The sequence below is a fragment of the Tyto alba genome, unplaced genomic scaffold, assembly GCF_018691265.1.
Source record: "Tyto alba isolate M040663 unplaced genomic scaffold, T.alba_DEE_v4.0 Super-Scaffold_23, whole genome shotgun sequence".
NCBI lineage: Eukaryota > Metazoa > Chordata > Aves > Strigiformes > Tytonidae > Tyto > Tyto alba.
Window position 1 is genome coordinate 12,574,439 of NW_024881297.1, and position 26,171 is coordinate 12,600,609.

At 35.9% G+C, this 26,171-nt stretch overlaps 1 protein-coding gene across 2 annotated transcripts in view; it reads right to left on the reverse strand.

Annotated features, from left to right (window-relative positions):
* Window positions 1-330: 330 nt before the first annotated feature.
* The window catches only part of NAA15 (N-alpha-acetyltransferase 15, NatA auxiliary subunit), a 42,131-nt gene continuing 16,290 nt past the window's right edge, over window positions 331-26,171 (reverse strand). Inside the window, exons 5-21 of one of the 2 annotated variants that reach the window (XM_042796458.1) lie at window positions 24,062-24,196; window positions 23,745-23,898; window positions 21,278-21,397; window positions 20,488-20,583; window positions 20,245-20,351; window positions 19,796-19,868; window positions 16,780-16,949; window positions 15,965-16,117; window positions 13,676-13,804; window positions 11,075-11,288; window positions 9,702-9,895; window positions 9,361-9,396; window positions 7,450-7,558; window positions 6,754-6,852; window positions 5,861-6,004; window positions 4,684-4,781; window positions 331-1,795 (exon numbers count right to left, since the gene is read on the reverse strand). In XM_042796458.1, coding sequence (XP_042652392.1) covers window positions 1,595-1,795; window positions 4,684-4,781; window positions 5,861-6,004; window positions 6,754-6,852; window positions 7,450-7,558; window positions 9,361-9,396; window positions 9,702-9,895; window positions 11,075-11,288; window positions 13,676-13,804; window positions 15,965-16,117; window positions 16,780-16,949; window positions 19,796-19,868; window positions 20,245-20,351; window positions 20,488-20,583; window positions 21,278-21,397; window positions 23,745-23,898; window positions 24,062-24,196 — 2,232 coding nt within the window. In that variant the 3' untranslated portion in view covers window positions 331-1,594. The remainder of the gene's footprint in view (window positions 1,796-4,683; window positions 4,782-5,860; window positions 6,005-6,753; window positions 6,853-7,449; window positions 7,559-9,360; window positions 9,397-9,701; window positions 9,896-11,074; window positions 11,289-13,675; window positions 13,805-15,964; window positions 16,118-16,779; window positions 16,950-19,795; window positions 19,869-20,244; window positions 20,352-20,487; window positions 20,584-21,277; window positions 21,398-23,744; window positions 23,899-24,061; window positions 24,197-26,171) is intronic. The other variant, XM_042796459.1, reaches the window with a different exon arrangement.

Genomic DNA, 26,171 nt, shown 5'->3' on the forward strand with positions numbered 1-26,171 from the left:
TGAGCCTATAAAAAAAAAAACAAACATTTGAGCACTTATCTATATTATTAACACAGTAGACTTATAGACTGAAGCTTGACTTGGAAAATAAAATTCAGCATAACACTGGTGAAACTTAGAAGCCAAGTAGTAAAGCATTCTGTGTTATAGGACTTCCCAGACATTCAGTATTTACATATAATGCATTTGCACTTTTATACTCAACAACCACCCATCAGCAGTGACATTATCAGCGTAACTGGACAGCACAGTAAGCCAACCCTGAGCTGCACTCTAGTGAACCCATTCATTTTCAAAGCACAACAGAGATTGGTTTAAATATTCACACAATTGTTTTTCAAAACATTTTATTGCATTATATTTGGTACCTTATGTTTGACAAAGGAAATTACATCTGTAACTGCAGGAATAAGAAGCTGGTCTGTTATTGAAAAAAAATCTTGGGCCCCTTAAAAGTTACAAAGTCTTGGGCTTGCCTGAAACAACTGAGCAAGAAATATATTCTTAGAAATGTAGGGCTTCAAGTATTACAAACCTGTGACACTGTGGAAAAATTCCAGAGGTATCTAAACTGCAGCACTTTTTTTTTTTTTTTTTTTTTTTTCTGCATAACGTGAACAAGGCCTGCTGAGGTTTTAAACTATTAGTCTCTTGATCAGTCAAAATGGTAGTCAGGAGTTCTCCTCTTTGCAACTTCAAGCCATAGTATGTTCTCATTTTGTTTTCACTCTATGTGAAAAATGCATGCTATCTTTCTAATTAGTTGGTGCCACATCACAGTGCATAATTTTATTTGGTTCTTGCATTACAGTTTTAAAAAGTTTGGCCAACCTATGTTTATAGGTTCATCTCAAGAACAGCAATGTTGATTCTCCCTACCCCACCCCCCAAGTTTAATTTGAAGAAAGAGATAGTTTTAACTGGTTCCTTCCATTAAAAACTGTGGTGCAAGAACACCAAACTGATCGTGTACAGTGAATTTCAGAGACACAACAAGCTTATTGAACACACTATGTTTCTTAATTCTGCTTGATATCCGTATGTCCCAGCATCCACAACACAACACATATGTTGCAGGTTTCTCTGTATATTCTGATTCACATTGCATACTTCCTATGGACAGAATCATCCCCGTATCAAAACCAGTCAGATGCTAAAGCCCCATCAACTCTTTGTGCTCAGTGAAAGAATCCAGTGCTAAAACAGCATTTTTGCTGTCTGAGATAACAGTAATCTCACAAGACAAATTTAAAGTAATATTTCTGCCACACACCTGCTCTGAGGGCTATACTCCTCCAGATTTCATATAAATTAGTTTAAAAACATGGGTAGGTAAGTAAGGAGAAGGGGTTTTTTTCTTCAATTTTAGCAGCTTTTAATTTTTAAGAAACCGAACAACCTATATCCAGTAATATGTTAGATATTTTATATATATACTTTGTCAGCAGGATAAAAAAAAAAGTAAAACTATTTGAAGGCAACATTTTTTTTTTTCCTTCTGTTCTCTGTGTAAGTTAGAACAACTCAGCAGGTGCGTGACAAAAATATTATACACCAGATATGGTCCAATGTAATTTTTTTCCAATAAAGTTGTTCATATTTCATTGGCCAGTTCTTCAGGTTCTGCAGAACTATCTCCATTAACTGTGATCTTCATATCCTCTTCATATCCAGGGGGCATGAAAGCCAAAGCATAAGGGAAAAGCTTATGACAATTTGCTCTGTAAGTTTCAGATGCTTCTTTACAGTCTCCAAGGCTACCGTCACATAAAGCTTCTAATACCTCCATACAAGTCTAATTAAAGAGAAAAATAAAGAAGTGTTATGGTTTCTTAAACATTCATCTGAACACTCACAAGCCAGAAAATACTACAAAGAAAACAGACTCCAAAGTATTGTTTTTAGGTTTCTATGACTTTTTTTTTAACTAAATACAGCATGAAATACCAGTGTAGTCTGATTTGAAATAATGCAGTTTAAAAGGGGATTTAAAAACCAGCTAGAAATCTTGACTGAAAATGAAAATACTAATTTGTCAACTGTTCCCTATTTTCCTAAAAAAAAAAAAAAAAAAAAAAAAGGTGATTTTTAATAGTGGGGAACCAAGAACAAACTTTACTTGCAACTAAAAGTGTTTTTTAGGTTTGTGGTGTTCATCTGTCCCACCCCATCTTGGGACACACTGAACATTTCAACAATACATCACACACATTTTAATTTTAGTGTTCAAATAAAAACAGTGAATCCAGAATATATATATATTATAATTTCCCAATAATGACTTTTATGAGCGTGATTTTAGATAGAATTGGAAGAACTGTGGAATATAATTAAAATGTAAAAATAGCATCAGCTGAATAACCATAATTAGATGTGAAAACATTTCTGATAGGGAACAAAAACCCCACCATTTTTACATTTAAGGATAGACACACTTCAGTAAGTCCTATAACTGGTGAATCAAACCAAATTACTCCAATATTATCGCATCCTTCAGATATAGCTGCAGTTTCATATCCATTTTTTGTTCATGATTTAGAAGAGAAAGGAGATTTAGAGATTTCCTGGTTTGTTGTTTGTTTGTTTTTGTTTTGTTGGGTTTTTTGTTGTTTGTTCCCCCCCCCCCAACTTGCATTCCAAATGTAAGAAATCAACCTATTCAGCTTCACACTAAAGCCTGACAGCATTTAACATCTATCCATGTCGTGCATGCTAGCATTAAGCATAATAAGCTAGCCTTCTTCCACTCCTCTGACATTTACTATAGCTTTTATTTGTTCTCTGTATTGAGATTAACTGCTCTGTCCTCCTGCTATGGGGTTATGAAGTTCTTTTCAACAACCCCTTTTCCCCACATTTGCTCTTTGCAACACCAGCATCCACAGAAGGTCAAATATATCTAATTTATGCCTGCAGTGTGTCCTGAGACAGCTGGTGTCTACTAAAGTGAAACGTAATAAATTTGATCTCTTTGCACACAAGAATGCCTTTCAATGAATACCTGGACTATTTCAGACTCATTTTTTTAGGGTGTTTTCAATCTCCCATCTAAAAAAATCAGTAGAACTCCAACTCATTATGATGGCACCAAAAATGCTTAAATTGAACTTCTTCCATTTTATCACAATGCTGTGTATATTGTCTTTACACACTGCTGAGTCAGTAAATTCTACTTGTAGTCCTACCAAGGCAACACCTCTAAAACAACCAAACATTTTTGGTTACATTTTAAACTTTCTCCAGTCCCATTCCCAGAATCTCACTCTCAGGAAAAAAAACATAGCTATGAGGCAAAAAGAATGCTGCTGAAGGCAATATAATTTTTGTTTTCTAAATCTACTGATAACCTATCCTGAGCTCTTTGAGACCACTCCAACAGTAACACAAACACAACTCAAACAAGAAAACAGTTTATGAAAACTTCTAAATACGTACTTAGGATATAAAAAACATGAGTTTATGTCCCATAACCAGATCAGCTAGAGAAAGGATCTGAATCTTTAACATCCTAAGCAAGTTTATAAATCATGACAGATTGTCTTGTTTTGTCTCTTTTTTCCTCATTTTGTCCAAAAATTCTATTGTGAGCTTAAAATGCTTCACAATTAAAGTTTGTTGAATCCAGTATATTTCCAAAGTTTTTTGGAAAATGTTGATTTCTGCCCACAAAAGAATAATTTTACTATAAAGTTCACCAATTTTACTGGCAATAGATCTAAAGAATTCTTGAGTCCCCAGACAAAGAACACAATAAAGAAATAAAGGAAAACTGAGAGAACCAAAATGTCCTGAAGTTTGCACAGCCTGCCAAATAATTTCTCTAATAATTAAATGTGCTGGACACTCTTACAGCAATGCCAAAGGAAAAGATTTGACTGAAATACAGAAATAGTTTAGAAAAGACTAGAAAAAAGAAAGGACATTTTATTCCTTCTCTGCTGCATCAGGTAAAGTTCTGCCAGTGCGCAGTCATAGGAAGAAAAAACCCACATCTATTAATTCTTTGTAAGAAACATATGAAGATACTAAAAAAAAATTACCTTCTCTCCAATACTTTGAATTGCAAGTCAGAAGCAATGGCCTTCTCAGTGGGGAAAAGGCTGTTGTGGCAGTGGCACAGGAAGATTAAGATTAACCCATGACCACCAGAATAGAGGCAGAGTTTCAAAGTTTGCTAAGTTTTTTACTTAACTACAGACTAAGGGCTAAAATGTGCATACGCACCTTTTATTAAAACTAAGATCATTCACACAGCTTGCAGGGGGGTAAATATGGAAAGGCTTCACAGAGCCTGAGCCATTCCTAAATCCATTTTTTTCTTGTAAACAGTCACTTGTGTCACAGCTAAAGATCAGACAGACTACAAATCTTTTCTTATTGGGGAGCCTTAGCATCTTTGCCATGTGATTTATCTCGTGTTAAGTAAGCTTTCCCATTACCTGGGACAATATGTGGTTTCTGCTGCTGTCTGTTTTCATATTATAACAAAACTAAATCCATTTAAATGTGCGAAAAGGACATTAAACAGTTCAGATGAACCTGACACCTCTTCCTCTCACATGACAATCCAACCTCCTTACCATAAGGCAGAGTAATCATTTCAGCTTCCTCTTACCTCCGTAATTTGCATAAAGCTTCTATAGATATACCAGAAGTTGTTTACAATTTATAAATATCTGTTACCTGAAGATTTCTGTTAATGAGGGATTCATCCAGGGTCATTGCCAGCTCCACTGCCCTTTTCTGACTGGAAGGATCTAAATAGTACATCATTTTGGCAGCTACAGGAGGAAAAAAAAAAAAAAAAAAAGCTTCATCACCCAGTGGATGACCAAAAACCATCTTATATACAGACATAAAATAGAGATAATATGACTAAGAGAGAAGACTAAACTCTACAGTAGTAGTTCAAAATGGAACCACTTGGCACATTCCAGCTTGACACCTGAGCAAATAGAAGCGTAGCTTTAAGTCTACTGCTCAGTGCTAGACAAAGCATTAAAACTAATAGGCATTGTCTATACTGCAGGGATAGAGCATTTTGCAGTGTCTAGTGGAATCCCAGGCAGTGAAGGTAACAAGTCAGACCTGCTGCAACACACCAGTTTCCTCCAGCACCACTGCTCACAGCTCCTTCACACAGACACTGGGGCATGGAAGAGATGTGCACGCAGAGCTCTTGTCATAACACAGCACCCAGACACAACCAGCACAGTTCCGAGTCCCGCTGCACAGATGCAGCTGAAGGGACTTGATGCCAGAAAAGATGCAAGAGTAAACCCACTGCTTTTCCTGGCCAGGTCTGAGCCACAACAGTCATACTGCTCCCCCAGGTGATTTACATCCCTGTTCCCATGTGGTACCCACTGCAATATGTGGTCACTACTGACAGATAGCCTTTCGTAACAGGTAACCAGCACTGCCTGAGCTCCTCGTTAGGCACACCAATAGCTCTGGTGCTACCTGGCTTGCTGAGCACTTGGCACATTTCTCTTGGCAGTCAGCCTCTTCAAATACATGTATAAAAAAAGTCTTTGCAGCCTGGAAATACTACTTCACATACCATAGCCTCATAGGAACTATTTCACAGATGCATTAAATACAGTTACAGTCCTATGATATGTTCAGCACGCAGAAATGAAAACAGGGCAGAAAGGTCCAAAAATTTCTATTTTACCAGCATATACAAAACATTAAAGTAAACCACAGACAGTGTGGTCATCACATTGTCACAACAAGACAAACTAAGAAAAGAAAAGCATTCTTGATGGAAAGTGATTTTTACATCACTGGTGCTGATAGTGAGCTGCCACTACTAGATAAGCACAGAAAATGCAGAAAAATTATAAAGGCAAAATACCTGATAACCTATGTGGTAGTGAGTCATAGTTCTTTTTAAGGAAAGCTTCATTGAAGTTCTTTGGATTAGTTGCTCCAAAAAGCCGATTCATTTCTTGGTTTAACACTGTTCTAACTGCATCAGGCAGATCCTTACTTTCAGATACTATTGAATTAGAAAAAAAAAAGTTAATCGAGGTGACCACAGGTAATCACAGTAAAATCTACTTTATGCATTTATTTTATTCATTTGTCACATTCACACTATTAATATAATTTTTTAAAATTTCAAAGGAAGATGCATGAAATTCAAAAAGGTAAACAGCTGGACTTGGTTGGAAAAAGCTTAACTGTGACAATTTTCTGATGCTTGGAAAAAGCTAAAGCTTTTTTACTCCAACGCACTCTCCCCCTTACTAATTAAAATCTATTTAGCTCAAAGAATGAGGTCATACCAGTGTGTTCTTAAATGTATCTAGTCTGTAGTCATCAACAGGAAGGGAGACCTTTGGGGCAAGGGAACCTTCCAACCTTCTAACAAAAAGGACAGACTCCCTTCTAAGCCTTCTCCTCGCATGCTGACACAGGCTGCCAACAGAAAAGCCAGATTCCTCACTCTGCAGTTTCCATTTCTTCACTCACTCTTTCAGGGGTTTACCATACTACTCACAGCCTTAAAAAGACTTACTAATACTTGTTGGAACTACTATTAAATCCAGCTGCAGTCACAATAAATATACTTAATTTTAGCATGAATCAGTTGTTTAAAAAGCCTTATAATATATGTATTAAATATTTTTAATTGATTGTGCTAAGTCTATAAATAAAAAAAAAAAATAAAAATCAACGACTGTATGTGGGTTAGGCATCATCTAAAAGCACATACAGATGAAGTCATACCAAACAGATACATACCACTGCTGAAGAGATGAATCATACACTCATGAAGCCAAGGATGACTAGAATCAATAGCAAAGGCTCTCTTCACAGACTGAAGCATCAGAAGGAACTTCTCTGGAAAAGAAAGTGTTGGCAAATGTACAAAAGCCTGTGGTTGGAACTCACTGCATTATGTTGCAGGAGTATGCAGTCTTTGAAATCAGAACTATCAGAAGCAATTAAAGTTGAGTGTACTGCAACAGCCATTTTTTCCTACCATGCATTTATTTAACCAGTGAATTAAACCTGTTAAATTGGTAAGTAAATTTGAACATAGTAAGTTCTTAAAGCGTAGTATTTAACTGATACAAGAATTCAAAAGTCAAGTGTTTCAAAAAACCAGTTCTCATTAGCAACTACACATACCTCTTCACAGTGTATATTTCTGCAAACTATGGATACAAACAAGTAACTAGGATAAATGCAAACTGGGAAAATTAACTACGCTTTCATTGCTTATAGATTTAAACACAGCAAAGAAAGGGGATAATCACCAAATGTTCAAACTTTGGCTTTTCACAGGCTGCTCATGGCTGGGGTGTTGGTCCAATGAAAAGTCATGTGTCTTGACAGGGACCAACTCCTCATATCTCATCAATAATTTTTGCTTAAATTCTAACACGCATCTTTATGAACCACAAATTGCTTGCTTTCATTAGTTTTCTCACCTACCTTTTCGAAAATAAATCTCGAAGGCAAAAAGATGCGTCTCTATTTTATTCTTCACTAAATTCTTCAGGGGTGTTAAAAATTTAATGGCTTCTTCCAAAGGTGCTTCAACCTACAGATTCAAGGAAGTGATACACAACTAAGTCACAAAGTTTGAACTTAGTAACTCTACAACAGAATCAGCTATTTCTGAGTCACATCAGTATTACTCCCATAAGGTAATGCATAAGAAGCTTAGAACCTCTTCTGTTACAAATTTTGCGTCTTTCGTGCAATATTAGTGACTAAACATAGTCAAGTCTAAAAAAATGCTTTATGATGGTAACAAATCACATTTTCTAACTGAGATGCAAGTCTTTGCCTTCTAACATCTACTACTATCAGTAGCAAACAGCTGTGGCTGAACCTGCATGGCAATGGGCAGTACAGCTCCCCATGCCGACCTACACACATGGGCCTGGGATGCTGGTTAACAACTGCTTTGTGCCCATGACAGAGTCTGTTCATGTGAGCTTCAGGCAGGTTCCTGAAAGCCGCCAGGTCAGGGTGACGTTCCCAGCAGAGATACTAACAGCACACTCAAACTAACTAGACAGTGATCGTGGTCTCCTGGTCTTTGCTAGCAGAATCCAGTATAAGACAGCTTTAACACAAATTTATTCTGTGCAAGGACTCTTTGAAGACAGATCTCTTGCATCTACAGGTTAGGGATAATTTTGACAAGAACTGCTTGTTTTCCTTCATGTTTACATTTTTATCAACATTGAGGTACAAAATGTAACTGTTGTCTGTCAATAACCATTTAGTAACGTTGAAGCAATACACTTCACTGCAAATAACTGAGTTGAAGACCGTGATGGATATCTTACAGACTTCCTCCTAACCATATACTACAGGAGGTTTTGTTTGTTTTTTTTTTTTTAAATAAAAGTGCATAATTTGTATATGCTGTTATGTGTTTGCATATTATCAGTCACAACTGCGCACTTAAACTACTTGGAACCTATAATAAAACAAATTTCAAAGCTATGCCTTTAGTGCCAAAGCTACACATCCAAAGAAACCTAAGAACAGCTGTTTCAGAAAAATTGTTTGCAAGTGACCTGCTAGGTCAGAAATGGTCCTCTGGCATTAGGAACCAACGGAATTTGGAAGTGTCTATATCATGATTCTGATATTAAATTCAGACTATAATTAGGGAAGATTTGACAAAGGAATGCATTATACAGCTGCAACTACTCCCTATAATCTTAGGGACTGCCTAGATTTTCCTGGGATATGCCATAACATCCCTCTACTCCAGAACTCAATTTCAATACATGCCATTGTGACCATTTAAATCTTAATTAGCACTGGAATTACTGTGCTGCTTCTTGCAACCAGGGAGCTAAACAACGGCAATACCAACAATATTCTTAAACGAATAGTCAAGTTTTTTTAAGTCACTTGCTTCCTGGCTATGGAGTAGAATTCACTGTCTCAGATTTCAAGTATCATCCATTCAAGAGCCAATAATATTAATTATATATGCAATGTGAAAATACAGTATACCATATCTATCAGTACTTGGATACTGTTACTGTAAATTAATTTTTCCAGTCTCTCTCTGTTTTTTCATTATTTTCCCCCATATTCTCCAAGTGTCTTCCTGCTCCTTACAGGTACAACTTTTAGCACTAGAATAGTCTTCTGGGCCACCTCCCCTTTATGTATCTCTACGGTTCTTAATACAGATCTCAAAATCCATCTCAGTCTAGTCTACTACTATTTCCAAACAGCTTCTTTATTCTTTACCCCCCACCCCACCCCCTTTCAAAACAAATGCATTCAGTGTTTCAATGTCTCCTTTCACAGGTTGTCTATGCTTAATAAATTAAAAAATATTACGGGACATAAAGAGTGAATGATAATCACCTTACATACAGAATAGAAAGACTTCCATCCGATCAACTAGAAATAGGGTATAATCAACAAGTTAGTGCAATACACACATGAAGATAATTCCACCTGTAGCAAATGTCTATGACTTCAATCACTGCCTTTGATAACTAGGCACAAAAGCTGTGATTTCATCACATTACTGACAGTATATCCAACAAACTATTCCTAGAAAATAATTATGTCTAAAATGCCACCTGTGAAGAGAAGCCATACAAAAAAATGAACAAGCTATGTGAATGGCTTTCAAATTGTATGTGTGCTCACAGGAACTTTTCTAGAAATTTCTATGACTTTATTATTACATTAGTAAGCACCTTTGCCAACTTCTCAGGGATAAGTTCTTCTTTCGGTCCTCCGATTTCTTCATCATCATCATCCTTCTTCTTTTTCTGATTCCTCTGCTGCTTCTCTTTCTCAGCATTCTTCTTCTCCTCCTCCAGCTGTGCTTTCTTTTGTGCTCTTCTCTGCTTATTTCGTAGCTTCTTTAGCTCCTTGTCAGACATATTCGCTGTACACACGCAAAGGGCAAAACCAGACAATGTTGATGTCTAATATTAACAGTCTCAATCAGCTGTCAGACACCATTATCATCTTCAAACCGCATCTACTAACTAGCAATGCTGCCATTACATTTGTAAAAGCTTATTTACCATCGATAGATTATTTTACAGTCTACACTGCTGCTTCATGATCATGAAATCAGGGCAATAGGAATTACAACAACAGTATAACGTGCTGAAAGCAGGACAAAGTAATTACTGCATGGCTCCACATATCCAGTGCCAGGAGTAAAACTGCACACCAATACACATTGATTTATTCCATGGGCATTACACAACACAAGTTATGTTTAATGTAGTATTTAAATGGTCTAACAAAAATAAGGTGAAATAGTCACATTTTGGCATAGACAGTTACAGCTTTCCTTTTAATGCCCTACAGACATCTTTTATTTGATTCATACTCAGATCCTCTCCTCCGTCCAATTAAAAGCCTGGAGTATTAACTTAAAACACATCAGAAAGTGGACGTAAGAAATTCTATTACACTTCTACTTGTCTTTATTTGAACCTGAAGCCACACAAATGAATGGAGATGAGAAATATTAAAACTTGACAAATTCCTCTTGAAGGATTCAGTAGCTTCTATTTGTGCCATGAGTTGCCCCAAGCCATAATCACTTAAGTTGCTCTCCAATTAGAGATGGGGGGGGGGGGGGGGGGGAGGTGGGGAGAAGGAACTTATGGATTTAAACATTATTTTTACATCAGAAGCAAGAGATGATAAAATTTAAGTTGTTACCTAGTCAAAATTTTGCATACTGGTAAAATGCTTACAAAGACCTACCACCAAGCACACCTGTGTCAGTCTTATTTCATGGACCAACAACCATGAGAATTCCATGTTCTCTCAGCCATTTCATAACACAAACATGTTTTTACTTAAAAGTTACAATTGTCACTACAAAAACCATCATTGTTTTATAATAACCCAAATAAAAACATGTATTAGTTTAACTTTCAGTGGAACATCTACTGCAGGCCAAGTTACAATTTTCCTACTTTGAGTTGTAACAAAACTCCTATTTTTGGCTACTACAGTTGACCACTGTAAGAATGCTGTATCTCCATAAAATATTCACTAATTAGTGAAACTGCATATTTAATAAATCCTGTGGGTTGAATACCTGTATCAGCCTCGTGTTCTTTATTTTCATCTGTTAAGGGATTATCATGAAGTTTCAAATATATCTCTATGGCAATTCGTGCTGCTTTGAAGTAGAACGGATGTTGTCGAAGTACATCTTCTAGTTTTAACAAGTCCACATAAGACCTAAGGGTAATCTTCCTCATACAGTAAGTGTGAAAGTCAAACTGGTCATCCGTAATTTCTACAAAATGCTAACACAACATAATGTAACATTAATTAGCAAGTATTAACAAATGGATACTAACCTTGACTCTAATACACTCTTCCCAAAGCAATAATTCAGTAAAAGCCTGCTGTTCGACAAATACACTCTAACTTTTAGAAATGCGAGTTAACAAAACGCTCAGAAAATAAAGTCACAGGGAAAAGAGCAGAAAGCATCTTATGTCAGAACAAAAATTCACCTATTTCACAATCACTTAACAGTAACTACTCTCTGACAATTTGCAGTTTAAAGGATAAAGGTTCTGCCATTCATTGTACATAAACAGCAGTTGAAGAATTTTTCTTCTGTGAACTCCTCTATTTTTTTTTCAGTCAAAAGTATGATTTTGACTTCCATTAAATACTGTGGCAACAAATTCCATACTTAAATCACACGTGGTGTTAGAAAGTATTTACTTTTGTTCAAGATCTGCTCTCCAAATTGTCATCTGATGTCCCTTTGTTTTTGTTTAAGAAGTAGCGAAAAGTCATTCCCCTCTTCAACTTTTCCATGTTCTTACTATCTCACAGAACTTCATCCTAAACTCAGCTGTTGCTTGTCTAAGCTGAGGACAAAATAGTAAGCATGACAAGCTAATTGCAATCTCTTAATGTCAAAGTTACTCCACAGCATGTATTCTACAAGCACATTTTTAAGAATTTGTGATATTCAGATGTTAACCATATGACAGATTTATATAGTGGAAGAAAAGTACTCCTTCTCCAGTCACGTAATTCCTAACACTGTCCTTTTGACTGCTGCTCCACACCAACACAGAAGTTTTTATAGACTATCACAGTTCCAGGATTTCTTTCCTGAGCAGCAAAATTTCACGTAAGACCTTCTACTACTTATGCACAGGCAAAGAATTTTTCTTGTCTTTCCTCCACTGACTACACTGTTGAACACTACATTTCACACGACATTTTATCATTTAGTATTGAGACAGTGCAAATGTCCTTCCACTATTCACTCCCTTTCTGTGATCCTTTATTGATATATCAAACAATGGAGATGCTAGACACACACCTTAGTAATCTCAATGATAAACTAATTTTCTTGCAAAAGCTGATTATTTGCTCCTAGTCTGTTTTCCTAGCCATGAACCAGTTATTAAATCCATGAGATCAACTTCCCTTCTTTTTCTCGGACAGTTTAGATCATTTACAGTGTAAAGGATGACATCAAAAGTGTTTCTGAAATCCAGAACACATTTTTTCAATTAGACTGCCTTAAGCATAACTGACACATCTGCAACATTTAAGCACTGCTTTTTCTTACAGAAGCTTTGCTGATGGTTTATGAATACAATGTATTTGTCTATCTTATTTCTGATCTTTACTTACATTTTCAAGCAATTAATCCAATAAATAAATTAAACACAGTGACTTAATTCCTTAGAAATTACTTTGAGAGTGGTCTAAATCAGCTCTTTATTTGCTGATGTCTTCTGGTACCCAAGACGATTTACAAGACTAGTATTTTCTTGCACAATTTCTTTTAAAAGGATTTTACACAAATTTATTTAAAGGATTTGTGTAAACAGAATATGGTCCTGGTGAATCACAGTCTTGGTTTGTTCTCATATGAGAATACTCCATAGACTATCCCCTCTGCATCAGTGTTGAAATCTTCTTAAGCCTCTATTTGCAGAGACATAGCTTCCTACTAAGTTCTCCTCTTTGAGCACTTTATTTACATCCTCAGCTGTCTAGTCTTTATTCTAAACACTAACGTGCTTAAAAAAACCCAAAGCCATACTAATTTTTTTAGAAGTTGTGCATCCAAATTTTTTTGCTTGCCTTACTATGGATTTGCATTTAATGTGGAAGTATCCCCCCTTTTTCAATACAATTTCTACTTTAAGAAGTCTTCATATTTCTAACAGCTTATTTTAAACTGTAGCTTAATATCATTTTTTTTTTAAAAAGAAGATATTTAATATTTTTGATTTTTTTTTACATTTATTTTCTCCCTCTAAAATACAGCTTAATAATACCCAAGGTGACATCTTTCCTTTAAGGCTGGGTTTCTCAGCTCTGCCATGTTCTTTTTGGACTTAATGGACCCATATTCTTGGTATGTATCCAAATACCTATTTTTATGTACTCTGCCAAATATAAGCTTATTTCTGAGAGTTTTCTGTTTTCCTGGATCTTCAAATGACTTTACAGAATCTCTTCATAATACAGAGATTACAATGCCATTTTTAGGAGAAAATATAATTTAATCAACTCACCAGCAGCCAACATGAAAATAAAACCTCTCCTGAAACTACATGAAGTATACTCTTACTGCTCAGAAAAGAAATGTATTAGCACAGTAAACTCCAGCTAGTGTTTTCCAACCTAGGCAGTTTAACTAGATACGTACTCTCTCAATTTCATGGCATTTCTTAAGTGCTTCTCCGAATTTGTTCATTGCTTTGTAAGCTTGTGCACATTCTGTCTGAAACCACATGCACTGCATTTCATTCAAGTTCTCTACTGCCGAGGTTCCTTCCTAAAAGCAAAAGAAGCATTATTAAAATGGTCTCATTCAATTTGTTAGCTGTCATTTCTTTTATCTCATTCCAAATAAAAGCACAAATAAAGAAGCTAACAAAAGAATGCTAAATTTCAAAACTGGAGTCCTGAAAGTCAGAAATACCACAGTTAAGGTAGACTTGCTTTGTTCATTAATTTAAAAAAATTCCTCTATGTTCCACTTATTGGAAGAGTCACAAACACACAACAAATAGCCAGGTAGTGACCATTTAACAGTGACAGCTCCTCATCTTTAGGATAGGAGAGACATTCATTCAATGTTTTTAGTATTGTGTGCACAAATAACACATTGCAGCATGAAGAAAAAATGGCAGAAAAGTTCTGGCATGTGGCATGACACTGACACCTGCAGGATTTTATTTTTTTTTTAACTAAAACTGCCATCCATGTCTTCCAGAGACCTGCTGATTGAGCTAAGAGTAGCAACAGGTTATTTCTTGTGATCAGTACTAGAAAGCAGTGGCAAAGCAAAAGGAATACTGGTAGCTTTGATATCTTCTGATTCAATAAAGGAGATTACAGTTGTCATTCAAATCTGGTATTTATATATACTTGCATAGACCTCTAAAACTTATCATATGCCTTTCAAGCTTAATATCAAAGTCAGCTACTTGGGGTGGACACAGCCATTCTGACTTTACTCTGATCTTGCAAAAACCAGCCCATTCAAAAAATCAGCGAAGCGCCAAAGCTGGGAAATGACAGATAATATTCAAATGGAAGGGCAAGGAGAATGCCCCAAATGAGATAGAAAGGCAGTCTTCAAACCAGTCTGATTTAAGCAGCTAAAAATCAGAAAAACTGTTAGTTCCATCTTCATTATGCTTAATTTAGGTCGTCTTTAATTACTGTTTTTTAATTAAGAAGCTCGTATTTGAGCACTAGACCTAAGATCAAAATGAGATGAAAATTACACAAAGCAACATCATCAAATTACATTTTTAAAGTTCAGTTTTGCAACCGGTACGCTTGTTTTTTTGACATCATCTTAAAGCTGCTTAAGGCATTGAGAGAGGTCAATTAACCTAGATTCATAGCAGCTTTGCATCAAAAACTCCACAAAAAGCTACTGATCTTACATAAAACAGAACTTTCCTTCCTTCTGTGTTTGCCTGCACACAGCCTCCATTTCACAAAAAGCCTTCAGCTTTCCCTTTATAAATACTGCCTTGCACCCGTTCAGCCTACCTTACTCCAGGGTTTCTCCTACTCTTCAAGAGACAAGAATAAAATGGGACAAACAAAAAAGGTTTTACTTCTGCAGGTAGGTCCCAATCACTTGTTGCCTGTCTCCCACTGACAATACATAAATGATATTGCTAGTAGTCTAAAACTACATTTGCCAAATATTCTGGAAAGACCACATTGAGCTGTTTTGACTTCCAGTTATGAAAGAATAACAGTAAGAGAAGTCAGTTAAAAAAAAGTATCTAACGTGAGACCATCAAACCTATCAGAAGAGGTTACTGCAAGGACAAAAGCTGATGCATGAAATTAAGCAATCTATGTAATATAAACTTTTTCTGCCAGCTAACTAAGTCATGGGTAAACAGCTGGGGTGTGGGGGGGAGAAATAAAAAAAGATACAATATGGAGCTTCTCTTCATCACTGTCAAACATGACCTTAGGGATGAAAGCTTGTTCACAAAAGAAAAACATCTCACAAAGCTTCTCACCTAGTAGCTACACAGAAATTTTGTTTCAACAGAAGTCCAAATTTTCTAACTTACTACCATTAGAAAAAAATAAGAGACATGGGTAGATTTATCAGATCTTTCAAAGATTCTACAGGATCAGCATTAAACCCAAAGACTACTCTGAGAAAATAATTTTCTGAGAAGTTATCTCTAAAACAAGCATGCTGTCTTTCTTCTACCTGACAAAAGTAATCAAATCCAAGCTTTAGAGTTTTCACTTAATACTATGGAATCATGCTTATCTAAGATTAATTCAAACCCTGATATTGACTACCATTAGTGAAGCAAACAAATGTAGTTGCTCTGAAACAGAACTTAAAAGATTATAGTGAAGGTGAGTGGAAAGTTAACACAAAAGGTTATTCCGTAAGAGATTAGGCCCACATCATTTGAAAGAGATATAGTTAAATGCAACAAACCCTTGTAAACTTAGAACACATTTCTTCTGCTTCTTTAATGGAGTTTGCTTTCAACATATATTTTGCACATTTGGAGTTGATAAATCTGTCCGCTGTGTCCAAAGCCTGAGCCTCATCCATCCACCTTGCAGCTTCTTTAATATTTCCAGCATGCTTCAAGACACAGAAATTCAAGTTAGATTCAGTAATTATAAAACATGCCTGTTTCACCTACTCAATGCTTAATACAATTAGCTAATTTTTTAGATGTTTTAAAATAAATAGCTTTCTTCAGGAAAGCAACAGATCTGTAAAGAAAAAGATTAGAAAAATTACTTTCCTTCAATATGGAATTACAGATCTTCTGGCACTAGATGTTTTTCCTTAAAATGCTTAAGGGACACTTTGGATAATCCCATTCTGATACAATACCATAGTGTAATTCAGAAATTGCTTTTAAGTAGTTAATAAAATGGGGGGTAAGAACAGGTGTAAGACATTTAAAATATCAAATGAATTTATCAGTGTGATTTTTAATATGAAAAATGTAATTGCAAACAGAGAATTCACATTTTGCAGTATTTTTGTCCTTTATTGACTTAAAAACCTTCATAGGGGCTTATTCATATGCAGTAGAAAGCCCAAGTAGCCAAACAATACCCTTATCTAGAAACTCACTAAAATTCACTAAGTAGTTTTCCATGCATTCTCCACGTATCTTGTTTAACACTTCAATGTTCACATCAAAAACATTACAGGTAAGCATAAGCATACGTAAAAGTCTTCCATCGTAACAAACAAATAACCTCCAGTTACTAAGAAGCACCCAAACTTACCTTATAAATTTTTGCCTTCACAAGGAAGAGTTCTATCAAAGTGGGAGTACTTTCTATAGCAGCATTTATATATTCTAGAGCCAGGGATGGCTGTCCAATTTTATCATAATGTTGAGCCAAATAATACTGGACCCAGAGTAAAGTGGTCGGAGGTTCTTCTTTACCATCATCTGGAGGGAGAAAAATGGAATGTTTTTATTTAGTGTATTAAAACAACATGGAAGAAGCAGAGTGCTATAAATACAGCCACTGAAGTTAATTCTGCCTCCGTATCAGGCTGTCACACCAGACTTGGGAGTGCTTCCAAACACCTGGGTCCACGTAAGTCCATTAACTTCTAAGTCTATAGTTTGACAAGACCTGAGTGTATACTGTTCCCTTCTAATACTGTGGTTTTAAGGGAAAGAAAAAGTGAGTTAGTGGGTCAGAAGGGTGTTGCATTTTGTTCCAACTAGTCCCTTAATCAGAGCAGCCAGATGTGCAAGACTGTAGCGCACGATGCAGAGTTCTTATTTTAAAACTGTTTTAGATGAAGGGTATAGCAGAGTCCTGCTGAACACAAGTGTGTCATAGTACACAGCAAAATGATTTCAGTACACTCAGCATTTATGTTTTCAACCCATAGACCTGAATATTTTTAAACAAAACAGACTGTCTGTTCCAAACCCCAGCTTTAAAAAGATTTTGTCTCCACCTCTGACAAATTTGTCATCGCTGTTCGCCTAAATGTATCCTAGAAAACATTCCTATACACAAGGCAGTTTTGAAAGTTAAGAGAGCTCAGCTTGAAATCCAAAATACTACTGAAGTCTTAAAAGTTAAGTTCACTAGTCAATTTTGACTATGAAGCATAGCACCTTGCAGGAGTGTGGCATAATTACTAAAATGACCAAAATACAGCATTGTTCACACATTAAGGTATAAAATCAAAAGGTGTCTAGGCTAAAATGCAGTTGCAGCTGGTATGCGAAGAATCCACCACGTCATCTGTGATTCCCAGGACAATATTGCTTGCAAAGCAGCACGGGGAGCGAAGGGGGCTGGAGAGCTCATGGTCTCTCCCTGTGATGGTACAGCAGGTACGGGAACAAGGTGGTTCTACTGAATTGATAAGCTGCATACTGGCCACTATGAGTCAACATCCTGTTGGATTTTGATGAAATGCTGTCCTTTGTGCGAACTTTGCTCATAATAATGTCATTATAATACCAAAACACACCTCCATCCCCAAGGCTACCCGCCTCCAACGTGCGACCACTCCTCTTTGAGTCTGTGCCCTGAGTTTTTGTAATCTATACCTTTAAATGCAAGGCGAGAGAATTTTACACCAATCATAAGAAAGGTATTTATGACTAGAGTCACTCAAACTCCACCCTGAAGGTGAAAATAGTAGAAAAATATCCCAGGGAAGAGGGGAAGGTAGGGGAAGACACCATTGTATGAACTTGTGGGACCAGTTGACGGGCTGAACCTCTCTTTCCCTCCCCATAGGGACACCTTTGGGTAAGACTTAAGAACTTAGAAATCTTTCTAGAAAGTCTCTTTTCCATTTTTATAGCCTGGCTGTATTGTTATAACTTTGTTACGTGCTTTATATATACTCTTATTTGCACGTGCTTTGCAGACAGTGTATTTATCACCAGCAATCGTAAGAACCTCTATCTGTCACTTAAATAAACTGTACCATTTAAGTAGCTAGCTGTTTCGGTTTCTCACTGAACGTGACCAAAGAGTGGCCGTGATAGTTCATGAGCACGACTAGACTGGAGGTGCAGTCCACTATTAGTGTATCCGAATTAAAACAGTTTAATATGTTGAACCTGATTAGACTGATAGTGGTGAACTGGTTATCTATCACTCAGATTTTCTGCCTTAACCATTTCACGTGACAAGGGGTAAAAAAAAAAAAAAAAAAAAAAAAAAAAGGCATGTGGGAGCTCTAGTCCTGCCAAAAGTTTCTCATTCTTCAGTTTATGATATAACTTAACCATGCAATTATATGTGTTTGTTAATTTTAAGGTAGCAGAAAATTGTTTATTTGAATAGAATTTAATATCAAAGCAAATATTGAATTGAACTGAAATAACAGTAAGCCATTTCCTTAAACCAGAAAAGCACAAGTGTGTTTCAAAGGTTTGGATGAATTTTAACAGATATTAAGTGTCTATATTGTAGCCTATAGCATTACATTCAAGGCAACTTAGATGGGAATTTCATAACGAAGTACTGCATTACAGCTTCTGCAAAGCAGGGAAATAACTGGTTATAACTTCAATAAAAATGTCTTCGGTAATTAGGATTATCCTGTCAAGTTTTAATGTATGTTGTCATTCATGCTATCTTGATTACTACACCATTGTAATTGTAATCTGTCTATAAAAATTTCAATATTATCCTCTGTTGATATTCTACGCAGAAAAGCTTTTTCCTGGAGATTTTCTGAAATGACTGAAAGAAGTCATAAATCTATCAGAGAGGAAGCTGGATTCAATACATGTAGAATCATACCTCACAACAAAACAGTTGTCAATCAAAACCTGGATAACATTTTAAACTCTCAAACAAAACCCCCAAGAACACATAATGCAGCCTGCACCAAAATCTCCAAAACTCCCTTATCCTGAAGACTCTGCTGTTACTCTCTAATCCTTTATGTTTGACATTTCCGTAATTGAAGATTTAATATAACTTTCAAAGTTCAGTTTCCCAGACAATGATAAACTCAAGTCTTGAAAACAGAATACTTGAACTCAAAACTGCAAAGAGATGACCAAATTTATGAATCAAGAAAAAGTTTTTAGAACACATGACTAGATTTTGAATACAGAATTTATATTTGACAGCTTAAATCCATTCTAAGGATGGCTATGGTTCAGTTCTGTGTTAGGGAAAAAAGGGGAAGAAAGCTCCCATCATCTCAATTTCTTCACTCCCCACTAACTCCCCACCTCTGAATGGTCAAATAATGCTTACACCAGGTAATAATTCCAGGAATTATGACAGTCTTAGCACTCACCATTTGGGTTAAATAACCTGCAGCTTCTTAAAGAGGTTTCATAACCTATCACGAGCTCTTCTATGATTGCCACCTACACATGCAAGACAAGACAAAAAAAATAAAATCTGTGGGCAAGATGGTATTTTATTTCAACTTGAACTACTTGGTGTTAACCAAACTATTTTTTTTTGGTAAGAATTCTGCAGTAAGCTGAGTTACAATACATACGGGAATGCACTCAATTTCACCTCTCTAACAAATTAAGAACAAGCCTCCCTCGGTTAACAGTTATGCAGCTTATAATCAATAATTCTTAGTTTTCTACATTTATCAATTTGGCACAAGGATATGTATGCTACTTGATTTTTCCTAGATATACTAGGCCATAATATACAACAGTGCTGATGGAGTGAGCACTGAAGAAAAACAGTTGGGTAGAACATATAAAAAGTGGGGGAAAAACCTACCTTCTCTTTGTCTTTATATAATGACCTCAAAGTATTGAAGACTGGTGGGCAACCTTTGCTGAAATTCATCCTTAGAAACTTGTCCAGACATTCCTTAAACTTTTCACCTTGAGAGGAAAAAGACCTGTTGATTTTGTTTTACCACACATTACTCATCAATTGTGGACTGTTTATGCTGTTAAAACTTTAGTATCTAAGAAACCCAAGTGTTGATCACTACCTGTTCAGCAAAAATGCACTTACCCGACAAAAAGTTTAATGGCAATCTTCTTGGAACTAGTCCCCTCGGGTATTTAGTCCAGGCCTCTTCATAGATCTTTAGCCTCTCCATCATATTAGCTGGAACAGAATTTTACAGTTTACTTTTTTCCTTCCTTTTTGGCAAGAAAGGAAAGAGGGATGGGGGCTGTGATTTATAGCTGGTTAAAAAAAGAATCAGAATGTACAGCAACTAATGGCTACATACTCCCTAGAGAACATTAATTTCCATTTTACTCTCTTTAAAACTGCAGTACTAAATGATTTCAGGTATTCAGTATCTGTAAATTCCTCTTCCAGCAGTGGAAGACTAACTGCTTATCTCTCATCTTAGAAAGAGTTCCTGCCTTACTGCTGTGCTAGAATTTTCAACAAAGAAAACCATTCAGGAGAACCACGCCTGTTCTTCCAAAACCTGTATTACCTACAATGTAAGATTAAGATAACAGAGACAGTAAAAGAAAAAATAAAAAACCAAATTAAAACTGTCTTCTAAGAAACAATTATCTTCTTTCAATGACGCCCAAAGACTACTGCATTTTTTTGGTTGTTTTAGTTTTAAATAAGATTGTGTAACAACAATACAAGAAATACTTCCAGCCTTTCTTAAAAAAACCCATGACAATATGTACAGACTAAGACTAAAAAGCAAAACTTAAATGGGGACATTTTTAAATAATAATTTTATTACTTAAAGCAATACAAGTTTTTGATACATATATGAATTCCCAATGTGCAGAAACAGTTTATTTACTACAACATATCAAGTCATTACCTGGTTTAAGTGCCTTTTCTAGGCCTTTGTAGTAGGCCCAGTTTTCAGGATTTCTCTCTTGCAGTCCTTTGTAGACTTCAACTGCTTCTTCAAGTCTACCAAGCTGAAGTAGAAGTTCTCCTGTGTGAAATCCAAGAAGTTTTAAATTAAGGTAACAAGATACTGAAGCAGTGTAACATTAATCACTCTACAGTAAAAGATTAGATAATCCGTAACTCCATGTAGATTCTAATTTGTTAGAAAAAATTTCACAGTGACATCACAAACTAGCTGACATATGCTTTTACTTTGACAATAGATGCAATTACAGTAAGATCCTACGACTCAGCCAGTAACTCTTGAAACTTTCTTGAAAATTTAATGTTAAAAGCAAGATGCATGTGTTTTTCTTCTCACTTACTGAAGAGACCAGTTACTTTAAGAGCAGTTTTTACTACAGAGGACAATTAAAAGCAGTACATGGTATTTGACAGATATAACACTTTGAAGACCAAATTGAAATTGCAGAGCTGCAAATAAAAGAATGGTTCTTCACTTTGGTATTTCATAAAACTAACTTTTTAAATCAAGCCATTGATCCGATTAATGAATTCTCGAGATGTTGCAAGCAAGTTTCCTTTTAATGATTCTTCATTACAAGATACAACTGTTTCTAACAACTGTATACAGCATCTTTGCCCATGCTGGAATTGCAACAAAAGTCAATTTCCCATTTCACAATGGGAAACCAGATTTTACAAAGCTTTGCTCTTAGCAAATGTTAGACACTAAAAGATTACAAACCAGAGGTGATAAAGTATCATTCTAGATTAAGGCAAGATTTCCTCATCCTGTTTCAAGAGGAAAATGCGAGTCAGCATTACCTCTCTTCTTCCCTATGCCACTCAACTGACATGTAATTTTGTCAAGATATGCTGCTTCCCACAGATAGGATAACTTGAGGACAACATGCAGTATCTAATGCCAGGGAAAATGTAAATCATTCACTCACTGAGATGGACAGAATCTAGAAAATAAACCTGAACTCCTTCTCTTAGGTGGAAGTTATAATTTTTACCTAACAGTGGCAAACACCAATACTGTTTTCAGGGTTTCTCAGTTGTACCTCACCCACAGTGGCTTTTGCAAACACACTTAAAATTCATAGACAACACTCATTAGCAGGCTGTTCTGTAGTATGTACAGCAGCTAAGCTAGACCTAACAACACAACGGGAGCTGTTGTACCCTGTAATCAGTTGTACGCTGCTGAAAGCGCACAGACTGCAAAGAGTATTTCCATTCCTTTTCTGGTAATTTTCTAGAAGGTTGTGTATTTTGATTAGTTTGTGGTTTTGTTGTTGTTTTTTTTTTTTTTTTTTTTTTTTTTTTTTTGCGAAGTCCCATTTGAAAAATCCTATTTCAGTACTAGTCTCGGACCTTCATCAAAAACTTAAGAACACATAGTATGGCAAAAGACCTTTCAGATAAACAATAAGTCATAAAAAAATACCCCCGAAACCAAAACTCCTGCTACCATGTCTGAAAAATTGTCTGTAATAGTGTAATCTCTACATCCATATCCATTTATATGCAAATCAAATATTCATCAACCATAGAGTCACCTGCAATCATTTTCCTTGAGGAAGTACCATGCACCTTCCATAATACTGTCACTATTCAATTCCTAGGTTCTTTTTGCAAGACAGCGAGGTTACCATTGGCAGGAAGAGGGAGCTAGCTCCAATATCTACATCAACAATATTACAGAGTAAAAATATTTCTTCTCTTTGCTTCAAACAATCATCCAAATAGATTCCAGTGTGGGCCATGAACAAACAGCACCTTCAATAGATTGAAAGTTTCACAGGAGGACTGTACAAGCATCGAGGAACAAAGCATGATTTGAAAAAGTACACCTGTTAATACAGCTGTAAGAACGAAATTCTATCACTCTGCAATTCCAGCTATGGAACCAGATAAAGTATTATGCTGCTCTGTTAATATTACACACTAGGATTATACTAATACAAGAACATAAGCCTATGTTGAGTTGCCCAGCTAGAGAGTCTACTTCTGTACAGTGTAATAGTGATTGAGTATAACGAAAAGCATTCTACTTTGCCAAAGAAGATTCTGCCTTTTCAGCAAGCAGTCCTGTCAGGACCACTATCAAACCTGTCACAGCATGGGCCTGGGTAAACTACTCAAACAGAATTTCAGGACATCAATTCAGGATCATCTGTCTGAAATGCTCATCAGCTCAAAAGTTTCAGAACAGTATGTCTGTACTCTACTGATGTCTTATCAACCTGGGGGAAGAGTATAGTAGGGACTGAACAGCGTCAAGACAAGCAGTCCTTTACCATAGCAGAATTAAATAAATTAATCTAAAATCAAAGATGAAACTCCAAAAGATGGGAAAAGCTGACAGTACAGGCATTCTGTTGTATATTGCACATTTAAATGTATCTTCAGAAAGTAATTACCTTTAGTTTCTTCAACAGCCAGTTTATCACAGATCTGCTTTTCATAGGTACAAAGATGCTCCAAGGCTTCTTTATATAGTCCTGCCTCCCGGAGGACTTGATTTTGATATAGCAGCAGTTCACTGTACTCATAATCCACTTTATCAGGTGATGTCTACATAGGAAAGCAAGACACATAAGACAGTTCAGCCTTCTAGAATGCAGTTGGGATTTAATTCGACTAAACTACATAAAGTTTTCACATCATGAAAGGAAGCAGTGTTTTATTTTTGGCTTAAGCAGCAAGCCATACAGGAATTTCGTATTTCCCCTCTTACCTGCTGTGTCTTCCTAAATTCCTCTAAAATTTTTGCTGCCATTTCATAGTCTTCCAGAAGATGGTAAGCAATAGCATAACCAATCCATGATGCTCGCTGTGCTGGTCGGAGCTGAAGCAACTGGTATCTTGTTTCCTGCAAAAAAGTAGCTACTAGTTTTCCTGACTTTATTCTCATGCTCTGTAGAATCCATTGGGCAATACTCTGTTGTCTTCGGTATTCTAATATTTTTAAAATGTCACTAAAAATTAGCTTTCTATATGTAAATGTACTGGGTTTTTTGAACCAAAAAAAAAGAATGAACTTTAAAACACTGTGATGGTCTTGTTTGTATATATATAAAAAAAACACTGTATGTATATAAAACAACAAACCACAAACAACAAGCCTACACAGAATAACACATCCTGTCCAATGGATTACTGATGAGTCAGACTAACTTTGTTAATGTAGGACACACGTGCTTTTCCTGTCTTACTGCTTATGAACAGAATGCAATTAAGGATACTCTGGTTTGAGTTGCAGAAACATTTACTATATACTGCTGTTTCAAATTCACCTTGGAAGTACATATGTATTAAATCCTTACAAGTGTTGTTAGGCAAAATAGGTCATGCAAGTGCATCCCTATTCTTTGGCAAGAAGGTAATTACAGCTGGAAGATGCTGTTTTAATCTGAGGGAAAAGTTAATACTTGTTTTGTTACAGACTCCTGAAAGGCATCATTAACTAATTTAAAATAAAGGCAAAAAGTTACTACCTACTAAAAAAGCCCAGTCATAAGTGGGGGTTAACAAAGAACTAAAACTAGTTACAGCAGTTTGACTAGAATGAAGATGACTCAAAATATTATGAAGTAGGAAAGGATGGAAGATAAAGCAAAGGAAAAAACCTAGCATCCTACAAGCTTATTTTTGAGTTTTATAGTTTTGATAGTGAATTCACATTCTTCAGAAACTAGTATATAATCAGTCATGAATTACTGGATTTTAAGCATGTTAATATTTTATCCTTAATATGTTATATCACCACGTTCCTTGTATGTTTAGCAATTATGCATTTGTATTTACATTTATCTGGAGGCAAAGAGAACACACATTTGCAAATGAATTTTGGCACCTATGCTAAGTTTTGACTATCTTGCCTCAGCAAGAGAGGAGTCAAATTTCTAATTACTAATATGAAAAAAACAGCAATTAAGAGATGTCCTACCTCAGCAGTAAGTTCACTGAGGACTTATGTTAGCTGATGGTTCCACACAGCTCTGAGAACAAAATTTGTTCTTGGTGTACTAACATTACACTAATTTGAAAAGGAAATGATCTATGAAGAGACCTACTAATGTGTTTTAACAGCTACATCTTCAAAGGTACAAGGAAAACCTGACATAAAATATTAGCCAAGGCCTCTCAGGTAAAAATCCCAAAGATTTTTTTTTTCTTGCAGAGAAAAGGAATACCTTATTACACAAGTCTATGTCAGCTTAAAACCAAACAAGTTTCCAGGCACAAAAAATGTAGTTTAGGAAGAACTAAGGGTTTGTTTGTGTTTTTTTTTTTTTGTTTGTTTGTTTGTTTTTTTCTTCTTCTCTATTAATTGATGTTTGAATTACAAACAGGGTAACCATTGTCATCTTTCCCTGGATGGCACAGTATGAAACAAACAAATCTTCTATAGTCATTGTTCTGTCTAATCCTAAACGAGCCATACGTTGATCACAAACAGCAACTACAACTTAGTCTAAACCACATAAACATCTCTACAATATGCATACTAAACAGAAGCTGCTACTTTTTAAGAAATAAAGGTATTGGCAAGCTAGACAGCAGCTCACAATTCAAGATAACGGGGGGTAATAAATCTAGCTACATTAGGAGTAACATTTGCAGAGAAGACAATAGGAAGTTTGTATTTTTCTTTAAAGAAGTACCACAGCCATGACCCTATCATCTCATAATGGTTTGGAAGCATGAAACAACATCTCACATGGCAAATACAGACCACTAATGCAAGACAGCAAATAACTAGGTGCTGCAGTAACAGACAGAAAGAGGATTCTTATTTAAGTTACCAAACTGCATTTAGATTTACTACAAAATAAACAGAAGAA